Raw genomic sequence first — 24,324 nt, forward strand, 5'->3', positions numbered from 1 at the left:
ATGTGGCCATGTGTTGATCTTCCAACTCTTGTTGTATGTAAAGAGGTTGGTGTCGGTCAACAAAATCAGAGAGACTTTACAGAAATGTGTGTTTCGTCTAGCTCTAGACCGGAACTATTCTTGCATAGTGGAAGAGACAAATCCTCGTATTATTAAGTCTCCTTGTTCCCATTATTAATAAATTTCATGTGGTACAGTATATATCATCTCCATATTATTAGAACATTTAAGAAAATCTTTTCATATGTTCGATTTTGATTTGTTCAGTTGTTCATATGCATTAAAGATCTTATAGTCCACTTTTTATCCTTGTGATATTTTGCCTCTGAAATGTTTTAATCTCTACTTCTCATGCTTTGAGTGGGTAAACTGTGATTTTGATGTGATGCATGAAGCTCAAAAGCTCTATATATTCTCTAGGTTCAGTCTAATAATGCTGCATGCAGGCAAATATTGATGCTACTCATGTGGATACTAAGATTTTTATTAATTATAGCGGCCTTAACTAGTTTTGAAATGTATGACTTTTTTTTACTACAGTTTTGGAATAAAATCCAAAATTTGGAAGAATAACTTTTTTTTTTTTTTTTTTGGTTTAAGTTTTGGAAGAATAACTGATAGCACCAAACCACTAACGTGATCTAGTGATGCTGCTTAAGTAAGTTATTCTTCGGTAGCGTCATTGTTTGCTTTAGTACCGTAACCATATCTGAAACCACTTGGTTGTTCAAGATGTGGACGATCATGATGACTCAGTATTGACATGTCTTAACGATAACTTTTGTCCACAACCACAAAACAAAACCCTTATATTGATATATAATAAAAAAAATCTCTGGCAACTTCATTTGAAAGCTCAATTAGGCAATAATGTAAACCCAAATTGCATTTGTTTAAAGAATCTTAATTAATATTCATGTAACATTATAGAGCAGTTATTGTAATTGCACAAGAGTTGAGACCTGGTAGGTAGACTTACGGGGGCCATTGAAGTCACACGCAGACTCGCAAGTCACAAGAACCACACACTAATCTTCTAAATTTGCGGAGAGCCTCATAGTTTAACTTTCAAGTTGCCTCTATACACAAAACTTTGTCGTGTATTGATGATTCAAGTGGCATTTGGTTGGCCACATAATTCAAAAGGTATACCAGGGACCAGTCACTATTGTGATATGTTTGAAGGCAGTCATTCATCGAGAGGGGTTTGGCACTCTATCCCAAATAACCGGTTTATTCGTTCCGGTCTAAGGAAATTATATGACAAAGAATACATGTTTTAAGAGAAAATGTTGTTTAACCGGGTTGGTTTATATTAATTATTGGTTCAAAAATTAATATCAATTCTTTTGGTTTAGAAGAAGTTGAACCAAATTAAAGCTGCAAACACTATATCATCCGGTAATTAGTCTTTGTATTAACCCCCCTCTAACTTGCCCGTTTAAAAAAACAGACAAAGAACCCTAATTAACGTTTGGTTGAGAACCTATGTCCCAGAAAGTAAGAAAAAAACAAAGGTAAACTGTGAAGTCATAGTCAAAAGACAAGTTAGTTCCAACCAAAAAAAAAAAATGTGATCAAGTTGAAAAAGTGTGGGATAGAGAATCTATCCTTTGGATCCTCTCCTCTATTTTTAGCCCTTCACTTGGATCTCTCTTGGATAACTCATTAAATGACACTATCCAATATACCCACATGTGTATCTGCGTATGTATATACAAGTGTATCTATATTTAGAAGCTTCCTAATTTTGTCACAGAAAATATCTTCATGTTTTGTTCCTTTCCGCTATAACTCATAATTCACTTCCAAATTTCTTGGATTTGTGCCCCAAATCATCTGGAGATCTAACAAGAAGAAGAAGAGCGAAGATCAAAGGAGAAAGAAGAAGAAGAAAATGTGTACTCATCATGATGAATCACAACACAACAATCTCCCTTGTCTCCATTGCCAACCACATTCGTACATTCGCATGGTACATAACTACATACACATACACATACTGTATTTAGTTCATACGTTTTGTATTTGGTGTAACAATCCTCACCACTAGTGGTTGATTTTGTTAGGTTCAACATATGATAGAGAGATGCATTCTACTCCGTATGACTCGTGACGAATGCGTCAAGGCGTTAGACCATCACGCAAGCATTCTACCACTCGTTACGCTCACTGGTTAGCTACTCTTTACAAAGTTACACATATAGAACCTATGTTTCCTCAAAATCAATATATTCTAACTGTTTGAAAGCTTCGTTAAAAGGAATTAAAATGACATTTAGACGTAGGTTTCGATATCGCTATGTCAAATGATGATAATTATATGGAACAGTTGAAGAAATTGAGGGGAGGTTTGTTAAGAGTTTCTTAGATCATGCATGTTCATCATTATATATTCGACATATCTTATATTGTTGAGTTCACAACAGGCTATGAACTAATTTAATTATGCAGTTTTTCAGCTATATATCAGGCTTATTAGGCAAGTGTGCTACACAAATTATATGTGTTTTTTTCCCCGCAGTTTGGAGAGGACTTCAAAGAGAAAATAAGGACTTCTTTGAAACATATGGGCATTTCGTCTCTCCTAGGCCCTTCTTAAGTAAGATAATGTGGGATTAAATGTGTTAAAATTTTTCAGTTTAATCTATCAGTCAACATATAGACCACACATCAAGATATATATTAGGTTGTTTAATTCGATTTTGATGAAGAGTTTTTTTTTTTGCGTGAACTTTGATCAGGCGGATATGTCCGAAGATCGCCGAGGCTTGCCAAAAGAATGTAATGAAGATCACTTGGTCTAGGCTTGTAGCTAGATATATAGGAGAAAAAGCTTGAACTTTATATATACACCTATATATTATACGTATTCCTAAGATGAAATACTCATGCTCTTATATGTGGTCCTTTTGAACTTTAAGGTTCGACTATAAGATTAAGCGGGAAAACGGTATTTTTCAACCTCAACTATTTGCTAGCGGGTTTTTCCAACCCAAACTATGATCCCCAGTCGATTTTAACCCAAACCCCAAAATAATTCAAAATCGAACCCGAAACTAATGTAAATGAGTCGATTTCAACACGACGCGAAACAGTGTTAGTTCGAAAATTAATGGTTCTCAAGGTTATTTGATTTTATTTTCAGGGTTTGTTGAATGCTGTAGAGAGAGAATTACCCAAGGTTGAGCAACCGTTAAATTCCGAACTAACACCGTTTCGCGTCGTGTTGAAATCGGCTCATTTGCATTAGTTCAGGTTCTGATTTTAAATTATTTATGGGTTTGGGTTGAAATCGACTAGAAGTCATAGTTTGGGTTGAAAAAATCCGCCAGAAAATAGTTGAGGTTGAAAAAGGCCGTTTTCCCAAGATTAAGCATATAAGCTTTTACGTGTGTAAACTAGTTTTAAGGTTGCTTATTTAGATGCAGTCTATTTATTGATAACCCTGGATTATAAGAGGTTTGTACGATTCAATTGCTGTTATATATAGCAAATGTGTAAGAATATTTTTCGAACTAAACCATAACGATCGCTTAAATTATAAACTATACTATTACACAAAGACTAAACCAACCCGGTCGTCAAAGAAAAAGACCAATCCGGTCGGAATCTGAATACTAAATTTGAGCATGCTAAAACACTTGATTTTGTTTTAGAAAAAATTAAGTACAATTGACGATTTTTTTTTTTGGTCGGAATACAATTGACGATTATTTAGCTATTCATAATAAATAATCCAAACAAAGCCAGGTATTAAAAAACCCCAACAATGGCGACGAAAAGAAGTCAAAGATTTGCATATGAAAAGATGTTGAAAATTTGGGAATTTTATGTGAAAGATCTACTATTCATAAGTGGGAAATTATAATTGGTTTCAGTATATTCTTGTAAACGTCTGGCACAAAATTTGGATATAGGAGCATATTCGTTCGGGAAAACGGTCTTTTTTAACCTCAACTATTTGTTGGCGGGTTTTTCCAACCCAAACTATGAACTCCAGTCGATTTCAACCCAAACCTAAAAATAATTCAAAACAATGTTAGTTCGGAAGTTAACGATTTTCAAGGTTATTTGATTTTATTTTCAGGATTTGTTGAATGCTATAGAGAGAGAATTACCTAAGGTTGAACAATCGTTAACTTCCGAACTAACACTGTTTCGTGTCATGTTGAAATCGGCTCATTTACATTAGTTCAAGTTTCGATTTTGAATTAGTTTTAGGTTTAGGTTGAAATCGACTGGGGGTCATAGTTTGGGTTGGAAAAATCCGCCAGTAAATAGTTGAGGTTGAAAAATACCGTTTTCCCCCATATTCGTCCTCAAAGCACAATGGAGCATAGACATTAAAATCCGGTTATCTCCGGTTTAAGAAGAGTGAAAGAAGCAATTGATTTGCGTTCACACCTGTTCGGTTTCTTTATGTCGCGTGGGTTGGTTGAACCAACAGAAATACGGAGGAAATTAAACACATATCTTAAACCGAACATAACCGGGGTTGTAAAAATTATAACGATTTGTGGCGATTCCGTTTAGATCGGATAAAAATCTGCACGACAAAAGTTTCCATCTTCTTCCTCTGCCAACTTATAATCCCGTCAAAGATCTTTCCTTTATTTCTCTTCTGGTTTCTTTGTGGTTTCCTGGAGGCTCTCAGCATCTTCGAGTCGTTGAGAGGATGCGTTAGAAGAGAGTCTCCTCTGAATCATTGGAACAAAATAGTCTTCGAATCTCCAAGTAATCTTCTGTATTTTATGATTCATCTCTCTCTTTGTTCTGTTTTTACTATATACAGTAGCTTGTGGGAATTTTTGAAAATCTTCGTTAAATTTATGAAAATTAAAGTGGGTTCTATATCGCAAGTTCTTGTTCCAATTATATTTGTCCGCTAGTGCAAAAAGGTCTTACCTTTTTCGCCATCTTTATAGTCTTGTGAATAGTTCGAATTCCAAAACAAAACTGAGATTCTTACAGAGACATTTTGTCGAGGTGATGTTCTGCTTTGCTTTTTGATGGAATCTTAGGACTCTATTGACTGGCCATGGCTGCTGATACCACAGCTTCAAGTTACTGGTTGAATTGGAGGGTCCTCCTTTGTGCATTAATCCTCTTAGCTCCACTAGTTTTAGCAGCTGTTCTCATTTGGAAATATGAAGGCAAGAGAAGAAGGCAACGCGAGAGCCAGCGAGTATTACCCGGGACATTGTTCCAAGATGAAGCTTGGACCACATGTTTTAAAAGAATCCACCCTCTTTGGTTGCTTGCCTTTAGAGTATTCTCCTTTGTTGCAATGTTGACTCTGCTCATCTCCAATGTTGTGCGAGATGGAGCCGGCATATTCTACTTCTATACTCAGTGAGTTTTAATCATTTAACTTGTTTCCCACATTTCTGAATCCTTTAAATGAATGACAAAGATCCAATCTTTTTGCTGAAACAGGTGGACATTTACTCTTGTCACACTCTACTTTGGGGTAAATCTCTTGGACATTCCGTTGTTGAGGTTACCACCTTAGTTTTAGACACTAAATCTGTGATACTATTTTTTTTTCGTAGTATGCTTCGGTGTTGTCTATTTATGGATGCTGCATCTACAATAAAGAAGCTGGTGGAAACATGGAGACTTATACAAGTATAGGTGATACGGAACAAGGCACTTATAGACCACCAATCGCCCTTGATGGGGAGGGAAATACGTCAAAATCATCCAATATACATTCAGAAGCACCCGTCCGAGAATCAGCGGGGTTTTGGGTTTATACCTTTCAGATCCTTTTCCAAGTAAGTGTCTTTTTCTTCTCCTGAATTATCTTGTTGAGAGTGAAGACTTTATAATGCCATCTCAATGCTTCAAAAGGACTTACGAAGTGGTCTGTTGGGACAGACTTGTGCAGGTGCTGTTGTGCTAACAGATATAGTATTTTGGGCAATAATCTACCCGTTTACTAAAGGTTACAAGCTGAGTTTTGTAAGTTCTGGCTCTAATACCGTTTGATTTCCATTCTGGATTCATTTGATATGATCACTTTTTCTCTGGCAATCTCTATACGACAAGTGGATGATGAATATATTTATTCCTTACATGTGTTACTTTGATTGCAGCTCGATGTTTGTATGCATTCTCTCAATGCTGTTTTTCTCCTTGGTGACACAAGCCTCAATTCCTTGGTAAGTCTTCAAAACTGAAGCCTGCGGATACACGAATCTCCCACCTTTTTATTTAGAATCTAAAGGCAATCTTATTTTTTCCTTATCCAGCGATACCCTCTGTTCCGGATCTCTTACTTTGTACTTTGGAGCTGCATTTTTGTAGCTTACCAATGGATAATCCATGCCGTCAAGAACTTATGGTACACACTTCTTCTGTTTTCTTATCTTCATATAGAGGCAAAAGGGTATCCATCATTTTGACCCCAGATGTTAACTCATTGTACTGATTAACACACAGAATCGCAGTGCCTGTTAAGAGTTTTAAGGGATCTTGTTATACATGTTTTGCAGGTGGCCATACCAATTTCTTGATCTTTCGTCACCATATGCACCCTTATGGTACGTTTATAAACTCTTCACACTTAGTTTGTTATCGTGTAAAGTTTCCAAATAAAATCAAATTTAACAATAAATAAAAGGAGGCAATTATTATGATGTTTTACTAATGTTTCTGCAGGTACTTGGGAGTGGCTGTGATGCATATACCGTGCTTTGCGGTCTTCGCTTTGATCATAAAGCTGAAGAATCACTTGCTGCAGCGGCACAAGTCGTAATAGTTTTGGTTTGCCCGAATTCAGTTTTCATCTTCTATTTGTTGAGATTCTTGTTCACGAGAAAATAACACACATGGAGAGACAATGGTCATGGTCAAAGTCACAGTCAATAAGAAAGTTAGAGAAAGTCAAACCCTCTTTGTGGATAAGAGGCTAGCCAGGAGAAAGAAAGAGGAAGGCAAGGGATCTGAAAATAATACAATTGTTGTGTAACTTGTAAAGATGCGACAAAATAAGTTATGAGAAATTAATAAATATTATTTTCTTTAAAAATAAAAGTTGGTTATATCATATGTGACACAAATGGAATGGTTGATGTTAAAACGTTCATTTACGAGTTAGGTGGCCTTCTCTAAAATTGAATGAACAATTGAACATCCACCAGCTTTTTCAAAGATGCGTAGGTGCAAAGTCTTGCAATTATTTATATAAAAGTATATATTAAGATTTGAAAAAAACATTAAATTATATGCATCTGTATATAATATTTTGGTATTATAATTCTATAATAAAGTTTTTAACAATACTTAATGAGGGAAAGGATGATTTTGTAAGTTGCAACTATAAATGGTAAATTCGGTCCTTTAAGATTAGAAGGCAAAGAAGAGAAGAGTCGTGTTGGTGAGCTAACTACCCAACCTGTGAAGCTACACCATTCTCTCAACGGTAAAGATCCGCCATTTTCACCGATCTCTGTTTCTTCTCCTTTCAATCTTTGGAAATTTTAGGCTTTGTTCGTGTATAATCACATCTCATTGCGTAATTTGGCTTATACCATCTCTCTCTCGTCTCTCGTTTTGGAATTGAATCGTTAGCGGATTTGATTGGGAAATGAGTTTTTTTTTTTTTTTTTTTTTTTGTTCTCGCGTTTGATTTGTGTTTATCAGTCTCTGGATCTGTGATTTTGATTTTTGTTTTCTCTTTGTTGTTTTCTCCAGTTTTCGTTTTGAAATGGCGAGGAAGAAGATTAGAGAGTATGACTCAAAGAGATTGGTGAAGGAACACTTCAAAAGGCTTTCTGGCAAAGAACTTCCTATCAGATCCGTTCAGGTTTAAATCTGTTTCCTTGGATCTTGTCTTTTTTTTCTAGCTTCTGAGTTTGGACATTGGTTTCTCCGACATTAGATTGTGGTTACATTCTTGCATTGGTTTCTCCGACATTAGGCAGATGATGTTCTGCAGTTTAGACTCTAAAGTATATAGCTTTTCTCCAATTCATCATTTATGAATTGGTGATTGCATAAGCATCTCTTTTTTGGATCTATGTTGTTTTCATAAAGCTTCATGTAACCTTATTTATTTATTTCTCCTGTGTGTAGATTAATGAAACCACTGATCTAAATGAGGTAGTTGAAAAGGAGCCTTGGCTCTCGTCCGAGAAGCTGGTGGTGAAACCTGACATGTTGTTTGGAAAGCGTGGCAAGAGTGGTTTGGTTGCCTTGAAATTAGATTTTGCTGATGTTGCCACTTTTGTGAAAGACCGTTTGGGCAAAGAGGTAACGTTTTTGTTTTGCGCTTCTAAAAGCCATTCTTTTCTGAGACCATGTTGACTCAACCTTTTTATCTATCATCTATAGGTAGAGATGAGTGGATGCAAAGGACCCATAACAACATTCATAGTTGAGCCATTTGTTCCACACAATGAAGAGTTTTATCTTAATGTTGTCTCGGATCGGCTTGGGTGCAGCATAAGCTTTTCAGAGTGTGGAGGAATTGAGATCGAGGAGAACTGGGACAAGGTATTTTGGAAGAGATTTTTGTTCAAATATAATGTCTTTGTGTCTATTTCAGTATCTTGCATCATAAAGATGAAAACTTGTGTTGAGGCTCCAATTTCTGCAGGTCAAGACTATATTTTTACCAACAGGTGCTTCCCTGACACCTGAAATTTGTGCACCTCTTGTGGCAACTCTTCCCTTAGAGGTAATCGACTCTTTTTAATTGGATTATAGGGTTGTCATTTGTGAACATAACTTAGAAATTGGACTCGTGACTTAGACGTGTAACATTTCCATGTACAGATCAAAGCTCAAATTGAAGAATTTATCAAAGTCATTTTCACCCTATTCCAAGGTATGCCAAGAATAGTTGAACCTACACACGAATCAAAATCCCTGATAAGAACTAATCATTTTTGGTATTTCTTTTGGTGTGCTAGATCTTGATTTCACTTTCTTGGAGATGAATCCTTTCACTCTAGTTGATGGAAGTCCTTATCCTCTAGATATGAGGGGTGAGCTTGATGATACTGCCGCCTTCAAAAACTTTAAAAAGTAAGTTTGACCCCGGGTTTCCCCAATTCTTTGAGCTTAAGAACTTCGAGAAGGTTTACATGATTTATCCTTTATACTTACAGATGGGGCGACATTGAATTTCCTATGCCATTTGGAAGAGTAATGAGTGCCACAGAAAGCTTTATCCATGGACTGGATGAGAAGGTATTATCTTCGTGACATTAATATAATCAAAACGTCTGTCTGCTTTCTGTGACTAGTAAAAAGCTTTCTTTAATATGTACCTATTGTGGTTGCAGACAAGTGCGTCTTTGAAGTTTACCGTTCTGAACCCCAAGGGACGGATTTGGACAATGGTAGCTGGTGGAGGAGCAAGTGTCATCTATGCGGATACTGTATGTTCCCTAAAGAATCATTACTGAGAGAATCTCTGCATATTGTCCCTTATTAAGTCCAACACAAAAATTTCTTATCTAGGTTGGAGATCTCGGGTATGCATCTGAACTTGGCAACTATGCTGAATATAGTGGAGCACCCAAAGAAGATGAGGTTTTGCAGTACGCCAGAGTCGTTATTGACGTAAGATTAATTATTTTCCACTTTCATAAGACATTTCTTTACCTGTTACTTAACAGTAACAATACAATACTGCAGTGTGCTACAGCAAACCCGGATGGAAAAAGCAGAGCTCTTGTGATTGGGGGTGGAATTGCCAACTTCACTGATGTTGCTGCTACTTTCAATGGCATAATCCGCGCTCTTAAAGAAAAGGTAAAACTTGAGCTTCTCTTAGACTCATTACTAAGGGGATCAAAAGAAAAAAATCTTGGCTTACAGTGATTATATTTCTCAACAGGAAGCAAAGCTGAAAGCAGCAAGGATGCATATTTTTGTGAGGAGGGGAGGACCAAACTACCAAAAGGGACTTGCTAAAATGCGAACCCTTGGAGATGATATCGGTGTCCCCATCGAGGTCTATGGTCCAGAAGCAACCATGACAGGTATCTGCAAGGAGGCCATCCAGTACATCACAGCAGCAGCATAAGCTTCTCTCAGTACCTTAAGATCCATTTCTATGACAAAAACTGTCAGTGTTTTAGAGCCTCTATCTACTTTGTGTTCAAGATTACTCAAGCTATAAGCTACTTGCAATTTCTTGAAAACTTCTGTGATTCGATTCTCTTTCCGCTAAAGTTCTCCTCAGATTCAATAAATAATCGTTAAATTCTTTTGCCCTCACTTTTACTTTGATTTTAGTATTTCCTAAGTCTTAGAGGTTCCGTTTTGAGAACGGTTCCTTGAACTATGAATCAGTATGAATAGCATAATCAAATGTGAGTTACATAATCATATCTATCTGGTAAAGTAGGATCGATATTGAGAAAAAACAAACAAACAATAGTTTTGAAAATTCAATAATAATTCTTAATTAAGGATGATGGGGCTGCTGCTGCTGAAGATTGATAAGTTTAGAGTACGGACCATTCTTGTTCTCAACGAGGCTATTGTGACTGCCTTGCTCTATGATCTTACCGTCTTGTATTACACTTATCATATCTGAGTTCTTGATTGTTGATAGCCGGTGAGCCACCACCACCGTAGTCCGGTTCCTCATTAGCCGATCCAATGCTTGTTGTACCTACAATTCATTAGTATAAACCTGTAAATATTTGCGGAAAATCTTGATCCAAACTCTAAATGCTATTGAAAGCTTACCACACGCTCTGATTCAACATCCAAGGCGCTTGTGGCTTCATCAAGGAGCAGAATCTCTGGATTCTTAAGGACGGCTCTAGCTATAGCAATCCTCTGTCTCTGGCCGCCTGACATCTGAATGCCACGTTCACCGACTTTGGTTGAGTAACCTTCCGGAAGAGAGCTGATGAAGCTGTGAGCGTTTGCAAGCTTAGCTGCTTCCATGACTTCAGACTCAGAAGCTCCTTCTTTACCGTACAAGATGTTCTCGTAGATAGTCGTTGCAAAAAGAGCCGGTTCTTGTTGAACCAGACCGATGTGTTTTCGCAGTGATTTCAACTTCAGTTTCTTGATGTCTTGTCCTGTAACAATAATGGGTTGGAAACAAAAAAATGTTTACTCAACTAAATAACAAATTTCTTATGATGCAAGAAACCTGTGGTTAGTGTTTCTTGTGGTAAAATTAATTCTGTCAGGAGCTTGCACTCACCGTCTATCATGATTATTCCGGCTGTAGGATCATAGAACCGGAGAATGAGTGAAAGGACCGAACTTTTTCCAGATCCGCTTTGTCCCACAAGCGCCATGCTCTTGCCAGAAGGAACGTTTAGGTTGAAATCACTGAAAATAGTCACATCAGGCCGTGAAGGGTAGCTGAAATGGACACCTTTGAGCTCAATTGTGCCTTCCACATTACTCAGCTCATCGCCAGTATCTCCAACAACCTTAGTTCTTCGGTCCAATAGCTCGAAAACCGAAGCAACCATCTGGTTTCCTTTAAGCAGATCTGGGGCTAGAGCCAACACTTCACCCATTACTAACGCCGTTACTATCAAAACCATGAATGTTTTCATCACAGATTCGAAACTTGATAATCCTTTCTCCATCAAAATCGATCCGTACCTGTAAAACATCTAAAGTTTCAATAAAGTTTCAATCTTCACAATATTATACTATGCGTGAAACTGTTTATATGTGTATACCAGAGGGCAAGGCCGTAGGAGGAGAAGATGAAAAATTGAGAAACACCGTACAAAATCCCAGCCATCTGTCCACGCCTGAAAGAACGTTCTGAAGGTTCTAGAAGCTCTTTGGAATAAAGGTCTAGAACCTTCTCCTCAGCACAAAAGGCGGCCACGGTTCGGATGTTGCTTATAGACTCTCCAGCCAACATGTTAGCCTTCAAATATGCTTTACTCAGGTTTCCTCCGTAACCTTGCATGAAAATTTTCTAACAAATGCAACCAAGAAAAAAGAGTAAGGACTTCATTGACATCCAAAAAAAAGTATATATGTAAATGCAACTGCGGAAATTTATTTAAAAGAACGCAAAAAGCTGCGTTTTACCTCACTGATATGACCGCTTATAATTAAGGGGTATGTGGCCAAGACAACAAGTGTGAGACGCCAGTTTAGTATAAAAGAAATGATGAAAGATGTCACAACAAGACCTAAATTCTCCAAGAGAATTGTCGATCTATCAACCACGATGGTTCTAAGCAAAGTTGCATCACTTTCAAGCCGCAATGCCAACATCGAGCTAGTGTTATCGACCTTATCAAACCACCCGATTTCATTCCTCAAGATCGCTAAGAAGAAAACAATCTCACATTTAGATCAACCAATGTAAAGACAACTAATCGTAGGATTTAGACCGCGGTTTTTTGTTTATGCGTACCTGAAAACATATTTTGTCGGACTCGGAGAGTGAGACGCTCACCCATAATACCGAAGGTGGTATGCTCAATGGTATGTACGATGACAGTGATGACGGAACCACAACAGAAGAGGATAGAGATTCTTTTGACCTCGTTTTGAGTTGTTTCCCAGTCCATGTAATAAGATACTAAAGCCTGTGCGATCCCAAGCGCGAAAAGCGGCATTTGAGATCCTGCAATAAAGGAACCTAACGTCCCACATAATCCGTATTTCCAGTCCGGACGGATCATAGAGTAAAGACGTCCCAACGTTACTTTGGCCTGTTTGGTCGTATCTGGTTGGTTTATAGATTGATTGATGGGGCATAAGGTCGTCTCTGCGATTGGTAGTTCTGGCAAGAATTTTGTACTGCAGAAATTAAAGAAAGAGAACCTTCATTAGATTATAACATAAAATCTATAGTCAGTGAAATTATCTTTTCAAAAACTCTTTAATCTTGAGTATAAGTACCTGACTGGTAAGCTTGGAGTGTGGTTCAAGTTAGGGCTGGCAGCTTCCTGGATACGAAGGAGGGAAGAGTAAGCTCCATCAAGGTTGGAGATGAGTTCGTCGTGGCTTCCAGACTCGATGATCTTCCCTCCTCCAACAACGGCTATGATGTCAGCGTTTCTTACGGTGGAGAGTCTATGAGCCACCACGACCGTTGTCCTCCCAACCATCACTCTGTCCAAAGCTTCCTGCACGCTTTTCTCTGACTCTGCATCTAGTGCGCTTGTTGCCTCGTCGAGTAAGAGAATCGAAGGGTTCTTCACTATCGCCCTAGAAATACTGATCCTCTGCTTCTGCCCGCCGGATAGCTGAATCCCTCTCTCACCTACCTGTAACACCGAATAACAAGCAAAATTTAGGGTTTTATAGTAATAAATTTCTTGTATTCTAAGCCATCCGATTCTCGACATACCTGGGTTTCGAATCCTTCCGGTAGGCTGTTGATGAATGAGATGGCTTCCGAGAGCTTTGCAGCATTGGTAATTTCCTCAGAGGTGGCATCGTCTTTACCATACATAATGTTCTCGCGAATGGTGGTTGCAAACAGAACAGGCTCTTGATTAACCAAACCAATATGTCCTCTTAGCCACTTAAGATCCAAGTATCTGATATCGTTCCCGTCTAGCATCACCGCCCCATCGGTAGGCTCGTAGAATCGTTCAATTAAAGATATCATGGTGCTTTTCCCAGACCCGCTTCCTCCAACAAGAGCCACGACTTTCCCCGCAGGGATCACGAAGTTTAGCTTGTCAAAGATCACCACGTCAGGGCGAGACGGGTAGTTGAAAGTCACTTCTTTGAATAGAATGTCTCCGTTTACTTTCCCGAGTTTACGACCTGTTTTCTCCTCCGTGTTCCGTTCAATCATCTGAAAAATCGGATACGCAGCAGCACTCGCTCGCATGAATGTGGAAATGTCCGGAGCCGCTTGACCAAGAGACCTATACCAAAAAAAAAAAAAAAAAAAAAAAAAAAAAACAAAACAGAGAATTTTATTATGATCATCTAGAAAAATAAGGGTAATGTGCAGAGCAAAGAATCAAGAAGTTATATATTACAAGCCAGCGATGACAACATTGAGCATGGTTGTGAAAGATTCGCCACCACTAGCGATTCCCTTGTGAACAACGATGCTTGTGAACCAAATGAGCAAAGCCCAAGACAAAAACAGAACAAAATGCAACGAACCGAGTCCTAGTCCTTTAGCTAAACCGGCTTTTCTCCCATAATTGTAAGTGTTCTTCAAAGCTCCTTGGTACGAACTCACCGCTTTTTCTTCTCCCGTAAACGCTTGTACGGTCCTCACATTCCCGATCACCTAAGTTTAAACAGAGGGAAATATGAAATTAAATACACACAAGAATATTTCACTTTTCAGATATTTTGCTTGACTGACAAGTTACCAACCTCTTCTGCGATCTCGTTGGCCTTGACGTATGATTTCCGGACACGGACGATAAGTCCGGTGCCGACGAAAGCATAGATGCCGCCGGCGAGAGCAATGAGTGGGACTATGGAGAGAGTGACGAGACTTATTTGCCATACGCTTGCGAATCCAATCGCAAAACCGGCTATGAACCGGCTTATGAAGTGCAAGAAATTCCCTACCTACAACAAAAAAATACCGATCAACCGGATTTAAATTATGCACGCTAAAATCTTTTATTTTTATAGTACTGATACCATATCTTGGAAGATTAAAAATCCAAAGGATCCAAAATTTAAGAAAAAATAAATTTTGATATGTAATTCGTATTAGTTGAATTACCTGCATTCATTGTACTTTGTACATAATATCATATTCATTGTTTCTTAATAGCAAAAAAATATATACTATGATTCATTGCATCTATCGAATTATAGCCGAATCGATTAACTAAGACCAATACCGGTTTGATTTTGGTATAGCGTACCTTCTCGGAGATAGCGTCTTGGACGACAAGGATGTCGGAGGTGATGGCGGAGATGACTTCTCCGGTCGAAGTTTCGGTGTCGAATAAGCTTATGTCTTGACTTAACATTGACCGCAAATAAGCTTTTCTCATCTTCGCTGCTTGTCTCTCTCCCGTATGCATCCAACATGCAACCTCTGTTTCCATTCATATATATTTTTTATTTTATCATATCTTCAAAAAAAAATATAATTGATTGAATTTATATATATTCTTTGCTATGTTATTTACCTAACCATGATGAGAAGAGTATCACCACACTCAAATATACAAAATCCAACGAGTACTGCACAACCAAAGAAATAAAAATTAAGCACATGATAAAAAAAAAAAAATGGTAAATGGCAGAGAATAAAACTTTATTATTTATTAGCATTTCATTTCAATTTTATTTGGAGTACACATTAGTAAGGATTTATTTCAGAATATGAATAAATTAGCATTTTGACTTCGCTTTTGAGAATTTATTTCTTATATCTCATATACATTGAACTCAAGAATATGATCACTTTTGTTTTAGAAAAACTTTATTTATCAAATCTCTTTAGAATATGTGACTCGTCATGTACATTCTAGTGGCCATGTACAAAATCTTACTACTCACTGCATTTCTTAGGCATATTAAAGAACAGTAGAGGATAGAATTTTCCAATTTCATATTAACTCAGATGGAGGATATATTATGAACTAATTACCCTAAGAATTTAAAATTTTATAAAATACAATGAAATATATATACAAAAAGTTATGAACCTTGGCGACTTTGTGAGAAGCTTCTTGTGGGAAGAGGTAAGCAAGACCGATGATGTTGATAAGTTTGCCAAAGAAGATGAAGAAAACTGGAACGGAGGCTCCGTGAATGCAAGCACCAATGGATCCAAGAGCCATCAGAACGCAATCGTAAAAATCAGCAAAGGAGAAGAGCTTAAGAAATGATACACTTGGCCGCTTCTTCTCCTTCTCCGCCACTGCCATGTCCACTATTGCTGGATCGCCTGTCGACGGTTGCATTTTCACTTTTGGATGGAGAGAAAATGAAATAAGAGAAAGGGCGTTAGTAAAAAGAGTTGGTTCGAGGGAGACTAGAAATGAGAAGGCATATATATAGAAGAGGAAGTTCAAGGAAACTTTTGGAAGAGGGTATTAGGTTTTTAGTTTGAAATCTTAATAAAGATTTATGTCTCGACATGGATTTTTTTTTTAATACTGAATTATTTATATTACTAAAGAAAATTCATGAGAAAAACATGTAAACACTTTTCCTCTAAAATTATTTATGCCAGGAACTAATTTTTTATCAAATAAACAAATTAGTAAAAAAATCATATTTTCATCGAAAAGGTAATAAAGAAGTGTAGAGTAATTCAATTAAAAAGAAGTAAGAAATAGAAATTATGAAAATATGTATATACTATACTATTTTTGTTATTACGTAATATTTTAACTTATAAGCTGGCTGCTTTTTATTGACAAGGTAATAATTAACTGGAATTTCTATTATTGATTAATCTGACCATATATCTTCCTGACTTCCTCTATGTTCTTGACAGCACCATCTTTAAACTGTAGTATATATCAAATTTTATAGAAAAAAATCTTAAGATAATGGAAAAAATGATAATGACAGATAATTGTAACAAAAAGTTTAGATAGAAAATTTAGATATTCAATTTTCTTTTGGTAAAAAGATATTCCACTTCACGGACACAAATTTCAATTAGAGAAGACTCAAAAGAAAATAACAATCCAAATACACACACATATATATTATTCATGAATAATTGATCAGTAAAAATACGTTTATATATATACTTTTAAAATATCGTGTATTCTCTATAACGCATGCATGGGTCGCTATCTCCATATAGGATTAATTAACCGCATAGTTTAGTCCGACTAATAGCAATACTTATATTTTTTTGTACCGTCAATTTTTTCAATGGCACAGATAATAATATTTGACTTTAATTGGTTGTAGTAAGTCCGGTACATTGTCAACTTAAATATTTGGGCTTCACTTTCACATCCCTTTTTAGAACCACATGGAAAATAATAAGTTCTTGCATTTAAATATGCTCTGTAGATGCATTCTTGATCTCCCGATTGAAGCTCCTATGCCATATAAATGATTGGGTGATGGTAAATTGGCATTAAAATTTAAAATTTCCATGGAACAAACAGTTTAGGGATGGCAAGATTTTCAGATGTACGAGGAAAAGAAAAACAAGCTTCTAGAATTTATGTTAAAAAAAAAAAAACAAGCTTCTAGAATTTCTTCTTATAAATTAAGAATCATAGATACATGAAACTTAATAAAGATCCACATGAGCAAACATATATAGTCCAATTTTATTCCCAAAAACCAGAAAGAAAAAAAATACACATGAAGACGATCTACAATATAATTTTCGTCCCATCGTACATAGTATTTAAAGATGATTGTTTCAGTAGCAACTGAATCTTAAACATTTCAAGATCCATTATACCACCAAAATCAAATCAATAGAACTCGGAAAACACGAGCCTGATGCCGATATATGACTTGCCGTTTTGCCATTCCCATAAACCCAAGTTTCTTTTGTCTCCTCGCTTCTCATGGCCAAGCTAAACAAACTGTTAGGGAGATTTATCAAACTGAGGTTCCTCTGCCTCCTCCTTGAATGGCTTTGTCTGCATTTTTTCTGCCGGTTTCATTCCCTTGAAGATTTTTTTTATGAATTAAGGTTTTGAATATAGAGATTTGTGGGTGAAATCTCGGTCCAAAGAATCTAAATATATATAGAGAGAGATGTGTAGATAGACAGATGGAGGCTGATTTTATTTCTGAAGGTGGAGGAGATAACTATTAGATAATAATATCACATTTTATGATTGGTCCTAGTCATAGTTCAACTCAAAGTTTCCCACTTTCTTCCTTTCTTCAAAAAAAGTATTCAGTTTAGCCCTTAAAAGTCTGGTGCTGCATCATCGCATTCGTGGGAAATAAAGGTGCTAGATTCTCATGTTTGTTTGGAATGACAGTTTTGCCCTTTCTGGTAGTATCTGAAAAATAAGTCTCCGAGTATTTGTAAATGTAAGTGTCAAAATGAGTTTTAAACTTTTAAGTAAATGGATTATACTCAAAGCTGGTTGTAGCAAAATGGTTTGGTTCCGCATGTTTCTGTCCAAGTCCTGCAAAAGCATTTGCTTCTGTAAAGGAAACTTATTTTTTGGTCAAAGTAGTGGGAAACATTTAAATCAACAACATATACTCTTAACGATAAGAAAAGAAAAAAATAAGAAGAATAAATTTGTTTTAGAAACTTATTTAACAGAAGAAAGGAACATTTTAGAAATTTATACTGCAAGAAACAAAAGCTCACTCCACAAGTGCACGCTACGTTGTTGTTTCTTTATGCAATTGTGCGTTCCTTGTATGTTTCCACATTTTTTTTTGTCATGCACTCTGGTTATTTATTTATTTTCCAATAGCTTTTTCAGTGTCTTATATTATTGTTTTTCAAATTCGAAAACTGCATGAAGCTAAGAGAAAGGAAAACATATGATATTAAAAAGAAAATTTGATGATGTATAGTTTTATATCTTTTAAATTACAAATGAATGTATACGATAGTTTCTCTTTTTGTTAAAGGGCTTATGTGTATATACATCGATCCTTTTAATAAAACGTCTGTGAAATGACTTCTGAAACGATAGTTTCAACAATTTCGTTTTCGTTAACAAACAAAATTTGTGAAAGGACTTGCGTTTAATACTCTTAAAATTTCGCTGGACTTATTATTTTGGCTTTGACCTCTCTAGTTATTACTTTATAGATTTCAAAAACACAGTTGCTCGCATTATAGCTGAATACACAACGCTTCAATTTTGGGAAGCTTTTTATTACCTATTCTTTGATCTATAATGTGCCATTGCGTATCTGTTGTTCTTTTCTCGGAAAATGTTATATAATGTAAACTATAAAGTCTACAATCTAAACTAAGAACTAAAACAATGAAGCTAAAGAAAAGTAAGAAAAAAATATGTAAAAAATGTTTTTGTTGCACGTTGGAGAAGAAAAGGTAATTTACCTTAAAAATCAAGACAAATAGAAATTTTGTAAATATAATTCTTCTACATTTTGGTCAGATTTTTTTTCTTTTCTTTCACGTCGCTATTACTGATTCTTTCACGGATAACTTTGCATTATCCAAACTGAACTAGTATCGAAGTTGGGTAAACCACGTGTCTAGCAACACATACCAAGTGTCGATGCATTTGAATATCTTCACTTACCCATTAATATACTAATCAATTTATTTCCAGGATCCAACGATACTATTCATTTTTATTTATTTCTTGCATTATATTTAAAATGCGCAATTAACTAACTTAACACATTCAAAATTTGAAGGATAAGACTAAATTAAGGAGTATCGGCTCTTCCAAGTACAACGCACCGGGATCACCAAATTATGGGATCGCTAACCATGTGGAGTCCAATAAATAGCAACTTTTCAATGTGATTTTTCAAATATTTTTTTCTTATTAAATGTAAAACGAAGGTTAGAAAAATGAAGGTGACGCAACCTTCAACCAATTGATGGTAATGATGATATAGGATTTGTTCAGTCAACAAGGTAATACACAAAACTAGTACTAGTACTTAACAAGCACTAAGCCCAATCACTTTACATTTTTTCCTTTTTTTGAAAATTCATATCTTTTTTAAAGTTGATACTCTTTTTTTGACGTCGTTTTGGTGGGACTTTTTCTTCTTTTGACGTCGTTTTGATAAATATTAAAGATTCTCACTTATCATATTTGATGAGTTGGATGGGATTAGTAAATCATTTGGAACCTATATTTAAAATGTCTTATTCCAATCAGCTTTGCGTACGAGTGATCTTCAAAACTAATAAATCTGAGTTTCTTCAACTAAAGCCTCACATATAGCATTTGCTTTCTATGTACATCCTTATCCACTCGCGAGAAAAACCTTTTTTTTAACAAAATAGTTTGCGACATAATTTTCTTAATTTTCGTAAGCATATACTATAAAAAGATTCCGTAAATAGGATCTTTTGATCCCCGTTATGTTGATGTTATATAACTACTATAATGTGGTCTAAGTGTATAACCCGACAAATGGGTATAGACGTATAGTTATTGGTCATATTCAAAGTAAAGCGTTGTGTACAATCACGTTACTAAGAGAAACAAATAATATAGTTAATCAGTGGCGGAGCCAGAAAAATTGTTTATAGGGGTCAATTTTTTTTTAATATAGAAAATATATAATTTATTAAAAAAGTAAAATATAATCAAAATATAATTTTTAGACATCTATCATAGAATTATTTCTATCTTGTAAATGCTTTAATATTTTTTTGTTTGTCACAATGTTACGTATTTTTCATTCAAAAACTAGAAAGTTATTTGAAATTGTATCAACGATACGATTACGTGAAGTCGTTTTCAAAATATTCATAGTAGAGAAATTTGTTTCAACTGTTGCAATTGCATATTAAAACATCAAAAATAGTTTTAAAAGTCGATAAATAAAAAATGAGGCATATTTGTCTTTGTAATATATGAGCAAAATCATTAAAATGGTTCACGTCAAACTAAAAAGTATATAAATTTTAACTTAAAATTTTATTTCCAATATGTTTTTCAATGGATAATGTTAATTGAAATAGAGGAAAAAGAAAAAAAATCATAAAGTAGCCAAAGAATAGTGATAATTAGATTGAACTCATTTTAATGGAAATATTTTTATTTTTTATTTTTAAAAATTTATTTGTAATGAGTTTAAATATAATAATTCTTTTTAATATATAGTATTTAGTGGTTGTTTCTTAAATTAAAATTTGATGGGGGTCAAATTTTATTTTGTAATAGGGTCAATTTATAAATGATTAATCAAATTAAACTAAGTTTTAAAAATCCATGGGTGTCAATTGACCCCTATGGTAGAGCACTACCTCTGCCACTGTAGTTAATAATTATAAGACACAATATAAATTAAGAAAAACCACAAGAAATTGATTATACAACTAAATAAAATATTATAGTATTGTACAATAATAGTGATTTAGCCGAACAAATATTAGCATAATAAACTCGAAAACTTCCAAAATCTTGGAAATTTTGATGCAATATGAGAACTAAAACTTTTTGGCGTATTCTTTTCTCGGATTCCACTTGCGTCGGTGGCTGTCACTGATCTTCGAATGATGTTTGATGTATATTAAAATAGTACAAGAAAATCCTTTACCGAACAGAAATATAAAATATTACCGACGTAGTTGCATATATTTTTGTGCACACAGTTAAATTAAAATACTTGGTAGACAAACGAGAATATGTAACATATCAATCAGTTTAAATTATTTTATATAATTTTTTATAATTATTTTGGAAAAGGGTAGTTCTAAGAAAAACTAATCAAATTTATTTGATATCCAAAAAAAATTCAATGAGATCAAAGTCAAATGAGAAATACAATTTGAAAATTCTTAGACTTAGTTATAATACATGTAATAAACTTATCTTATTCGTTCTTATATTTTTTTGAATGAAAAACCAAAAAAAAATTTGGGGGGAAACAAATTAGATGCCACCAGGTTGAATTTTTAATGTATAATAAAATAAATTTTCTTTGGTATGTGGATATATATATAACATGACATTTCATTGCATGATATAAGTGAAGAAATTCACTAACCATGTCCAATTATGAGAATGATCTAAACAATAAATGCATGCATGTAAATGTACATACTACATATTTTGAACATTCTAAGTGGTGGAGAAAATTTGCGATAAAGGGAAGAGATTGTTAAGACTAACGAGAAGGAGACACTCTTGTTCTTGGGATATAAAGGGAGAGAGGTTTTTGCATTCATTCAATTTTCCAACCATTTAGAAAAGAACAAAAAAGATTCTTTTAGTTTTTAGGCAAAGAAGAAAGATTCCTTTTCTTTTGTAGAGTTAAAAAAAATATAGATGGAGATAAAAGTAAACAAAAAAGGTAGATAAAGTGTAAAACTTTTGATCTGTGAACCACATTGTTAGGGTTGTTAATATCATCTCAAACTTCCAAGGAAAAAAAAAAGCTATTTTGAGAAAGAATTATGATCAACAATAATCACGGAGTATGAATGCATAAAATAATCAGATCAAGAGAAACTCATAAAATTGTAAATGAATAAAAGCTTAATTAAAAGTGAAATCATATACATCAATTATACTGAAAACAAAGGGAGATAAAAATGTACATAAACATGAAACAACACTTCCTATTCACTAACCTTGATTAGTGTCCTAACATTAATACAACTGAGAAACAAATAGAGTAAATTTAGTTTCTAAATTCTTAGAGTTGTGAAAACAGAGTTAATAACTAGCTCTCGGAATGAAAACGGTTTCGAGGTCCGGCGGAGAGAAGAAATCTCTAGCGCCGGCACCGTAACTGCACTTCAACGACGGTTTTCGCTTCTTTGGTGCCGCTGGACAGGGCGGGACCCTTGGAATTCTGACGGAAACCGCCGTAGGGGTCGTCGGACACTGATCTTGCTCCTCTGTTTCGGTGACTGTGACGCCGGAAGAAAGGTTAATCTGCTTGAGCGGCGAACGCGAGGGAATTCCGGCGATGACCCATTTCTTACCGTCGGTGGTTTCTCGTATCTCGCCGTCGAGTTGGTGGTGAGGTTTGCCGGAATATCCCATGACTTATCTCGAATGTTAACGAAGAGAAAACAGAGGAAGTGAAAAAACAGGGGAGTTTTGTTGTTGGTGATGGAGATAAAAGAATCAAAGGTTTTGCTTTAGGTTTTTGGGATTGATGTGTAGGGAACGAATGAGACGTTTTGTTCTCTCTCTCTCTCTCTTGAAAGAAATTTACTTTTTTTTTTTCTTTCTTTTTGGCTAACTTTGGTGGCGAGCGAATGTGAAGTGAAGGGGACATTTTTTCCCAGAGGACGGTTTTATAGTCAACAGAGTATTAATTACGTTAGATCGGTGTCGATTCAGTTTGGTAATTTTCTTTCCTCTTCTTCTTTCTGAATAAATTATTAATTAGTATAAGGTTTTTTAAAAATTTCAAATTTAATTATTGGACCCAACAAATTAAATTATAGAAAGACAGTGAGATAGAGTTGTACGTTTCTAAAAAATACTCATATTTATTCGTTACTGATGCCTGAGGCCGAGGGGCAGAGTGGAGGGAATAAAGGAGCATGAGAGAAGTAGCAACGATTCCTAAATTTCAAAATTTAAATTTCTAGGTCATTTTTATTTTATTAGATCATGCAGCCTGCAGGTAAATTTTATTGCATTTTAGGTTTTTTTTTTTTTTATTTATCTTATAGCGAAACCAAATCGTTTTGAATCTTATAAACTATGAGTATGATCAAAGTGAATAGTGCGTTCAAAACAAAATTACAAAATACATGAACTCGCGCGATTCTTATAGGATTGAGGTTAAAACCTAATTTTGACATGTTTGAAAAGATAAATCAAGGATTATATAGAGATCATAGGAAACTTTTTAATATATAATGCATGGATTCATTAACAAAAATGAAAAACAAAAACTCTTTATCTATGTTCTCTCTCAGTGTTGCTTTCAAGTTTCAACTATGTTATTATACTTATGGAGTACAAGGGTCATTAACAAACGTGGAAAACATTATCTTAACCGGTGAAATGTACGTATCTCGATAAATTATGTGGCCAAATCCTCTAAAAAAAACTCATCTATGTGATGTTTTATGCATCTAAAAATGATATTATATATAATATTAAAAGTTGATATATGTATTGTTCTCATGTGGACAATTGTAAAACGACATAGTCATTGAAAACGAAATGGAGTATATCTAATCTGATTGAGAATTGAGATAATAGTTGATATGAAAAGCGAGAGCCCGTGAACAGACGAACAAAATGAGAAAATACAAAAATGAGTTTTAAATGAGAATAGGGAACCCGAGGAAACGCGTGACCTAAATATATAGTTTCCTATATATGAGTTTTACTCTCGTTTTTCTATTCAGACTTCAGAGGGTGTTTATACATATATACTAGTATTTAATAGGACTAGTATTTGTATTAGCTTCCTATATAGGAGTATTAAATAAAGAGATAAAAATACCCTTTAGATGCAAGTAATAAATGGAGTAACGAGATGGAAAGAGTCGTTGAGATTCCCACTTCAATTGGCGGTCCTATTTTTGACTTTCTAATTATATATCACCGGTCAACATATTTTTGAGAGATTCCATCGTCGATGCTCAAGTTTTTGCACCCTGTGAAAACATTTATAGAGGTTTTTGGTCGGTGTTAGCCGCCAACGACATATTGTGATTTCTTCAACATTAAACTCGTGTTTGCCTCTCATCTAGCTAGAATGACTTTTTTTTACTAGTCTTCTGAATTTCAGTTTCCCTAAACCATTATCTATGTGCGCACAAATAAATTATGGTGT

The 24,324-nt window shown here is 35.1% G+C and overlaps 5 protein-coding genes across 8 annotated transcripts; 3 read left to right on the forward strand and 2 right to left on the reverse strand.

The window, feature by feature from the left end:
* Positions 1-1,610: 1,610 nt before the first annotated feature.
* On the forward strand, positions 1,611-3,541 carry LOC9328651. Of its 3 annotated transcripts, XM_021015148.1 has the most exons (5): positions 1,722-1,975; positions 2,070-2,175; positions 2,525-2,602; positions 2,745-2,784; positions 3,149-3,541. In XM_021015148.1, the coding sequence occupies exons 1-5, from the start codon at positions 1,898-1,900 to the stop codon at positions 3,156-3,158; spliced, it is 312 nt and encodes a 103-aa protein (XP_020870807.1). In that variant the 5' UTR covers positions 1,722-1,897; the 3' UTR covers positions 3,159-3,541. The 3 variants fall into 3 exon arrangements, with proteins under 3 accessions (XP_020870808.1, XP_020870809.1, XP_020870807.1); XM_021015149.1 differs by having other exon boundaries at positions 1,611-1,975; positions 2,745-3,526; XM_021015150.1 differs by lacking the exon at positions 2,745-2,784 and having other exon boundaries at positions 1,719-1,975.
* Positions 3,542-3,779: 238 nt separating this feature from the next.
* On the forward strand, positions 3,780-7,054 carry LOC9325887. The gene is made up of 9 exons (XM_002889777.2): positions 3,780-4,737; positions 5,025-5,355; positions 5,440-5,473; positions 5,556-5,780; positions 5,884-5,967; positions 6,102-6,167; positions 6,258-6,349; positions 6,501-6,548; positions 6,667-7,054. The coding sequence occupies exons 2-9, from the start codon at positions 5,042-5,044 to the stop codon at positions 6,761-6,763; spliced, it is 960 nt and encodes a 319-aa protein (XP_002889823.1). The 5' UTR covers positions 3,780-4,737; positions 5,025-5,041; the 3' UTR covers positions 6,764-7,054.
* A 129-nt stretch (positions 7,055-7,183) lies between these two features.
* On the forward strand, positions 7,184-10,236 carry LOC9325888 (ATP-citrate synthase alpha chain protein 1). 2 transcript variants are annotated; one of them, XM_021015136.1, is made up of 12 exons: positions 7,184-7,429; positions 7,702-7,813; positions 8,083-8,259; positions 8,341-8,502; positions 8,606-8,686; positions 8,785-8,836; positions 8,922-9,036; positions 9,120-9,201; positions 9,297-9,392; positions 9,475-9,576; positions 9,652-9,768; positions 9,854-10,236. In XM_021015136.1, exons 2-12 carry the CDS (start codon positions 7,715-7,717, stop codon positions 10,040-10,042), a joined length of 1,272 nt encoding a protein of 423 aa, XP_020870795.1. In that variant the 5' UTR covers positions 7,184-7,429; positions 7,702-7,714; the 3' UTR covers positions 10,043-10,236. The 2 variants fall into 2 exon arrangements, with proteins under 2 accessions (XP_020870795.1, XP_020870796.1); XM_021015137.1 differs by lacking the exon at positions 7,184-7,429 and adding an exon at positions 7,501-7,522.
* Positions 10,237-10,314: 78 nt separating this feature from the next.
* Positions 10,315-16,130, reverse strand: LOC9325889 (ABC transporter B family member 10). The gene is made up of 13 exons (XM_002892543.2): positions 15,606-16,130; positions 15,084-15,138; positions 14,814-14,989; positions 14,308-14,508; positions 13,959-14,218; positions 13,313-13,841; positions 12,862-13,229; positions 12,371-12,759; positions 12,040-12,281; positions 11,676-11,923; positions 11,183-11,595; positions 10,714-11,054; positions 10,315-10,636 (listed from the first exon to the last, which is right to left on the reverse strand). The coding sequence occupies exons 1-13, from the start codon at positions 15,861-15,863 to the stop codon at positions 10,427-10,429; spliced, it is 3,690 nt and encodes a 1,229-aa protein (XP_002892589.1). The 5' UTR covers positions 15,864-16,130; the 3' UTR covers positions 10,315-10,426.
* A 5,901-nt stretch (positions 16,131-22,031) lies between these two features.
* LOC9328652 (cyclin-dependent protein kinase inhibitor SMR8) lies at positions 22,032-22,842 on the reverse strand. The gene has a single exon (XM_021015147.1). It carries the CDS (start codon positions 22,563-22,565, stop codon positions 22,233-22,235), a length of 333 nt encoding a protein of 110 aa, XP_020870806.1. The 5' UTR covers positions 22,566-22,842; the 3' UTR covers positions 22,032-22,232.
* Positions 22,843-24,324: the final 1,482 nt, after the last annotated feature.

Source organism: Arabidopsis lyrata (assembly GCF_000004255.2).
Source record: "Arabidopsis lyrata subsp. lyrata unplaced genomic scaffold ARALYscaffold_1, whole genome shotgun sequence".
Taxonomy (NCBI): Eukaryota; Viridiplantae; Streptophyta; class Magnoliopsida; order Brassicales; family Brassicaceae; genus Arabidopsis; species Arabidopsis lyrata.

Bases quoted from the DNA above. Each gene is read 5' to 3' on its own strand.
- LOC9328651 (XM_021015148.1), top strand. From the start codon at position 1,898: ATGTGTACTCATCATGATGAATCACAACACAACAATCTCCCTTGTCTC. The intron at 1,976-2,069 runs GTACATAACTAC...TGATTTTGTTAG, and splicing joins CACATTCGTACATTCGCATG to GTTCAACATATGATAGAGAG. The intron at 2,176-2,524 runs GTTAGCTACTCT...TTTTCCCCGCAG, and splicing joins ACCACTCGTTACGCTCACTG to TTTGGAGAGGACTTCAAAGA.
- LOC9325887 (XM_002889777.2), top strand. From the start codon at position 5,042: ATGGCTGCTGATACCACAGCTTCAAGTTACTGGTTGAATTGGAGGGTC. The intron at 6,168-6,257 runs GTAAGTCTTCAA...TTCCTTATCCAG, and splicing joins ACACAAGCCTCAATTCCTTG to CGATACCCTCTGTTCCGGAT. The intron at 6,549-6,666 runs GTACGTTTATAA...ATGTTTCTGCAG, and splicing joins TCACCATATGCACCCTTATG to GTACTTGGGAGTGGCTGTGA.
- LOC9325888 (XM_021015136.1), top strand. From the start codon at position 7,715: ATGGCGAGGAAGAAGATTAGAGAGTATGACTCAAAGAGATTGGTGAAG. The intron at 9,393-9,474 runs GTATGTTCCCTA...TTTCTTATCTAG, and splicing joins GTGTCATCTATGCGGATACT to GTTGGAGATCTCGGGTATGC. The intron at 9,769-9,853 runs GTAAAACTTGAG...ATTTCTCAACAG, and splicing joins TCCGCGCTCTTAAAGAAAAG to GAAGCAAAGCTGAAAGCAGC.
- LOC9325889 (XM_002892543.2), bottom strand. From the start codon at position 15,863: ATGCAACCGTCGACAGGCGATCCAGCAATAGTGGACATGGCAGTGGCG. The intron at 13,230-13,312 runs GTATGTCGAGAA...TCGGTGTTACAG, and splicing joins CGGAAGGATTCGAAACCCAG to GTAGGTGAGAGAGGGATTCA. The intron at 12,760-12,861 runs GTACTTATACTC...TAATTTCTGCAG, and splicing joins ACTCCAAGCTTACCAGTCAG to TACAAAATTCTTGCCAGAAC.
- LOC9328652 (XM_021015147.1), bottom strand. From the start codon at position 22,565: ATGGGATATTCCGGCAAACCTCACCACCAACTCGACGGCGAGATACGA.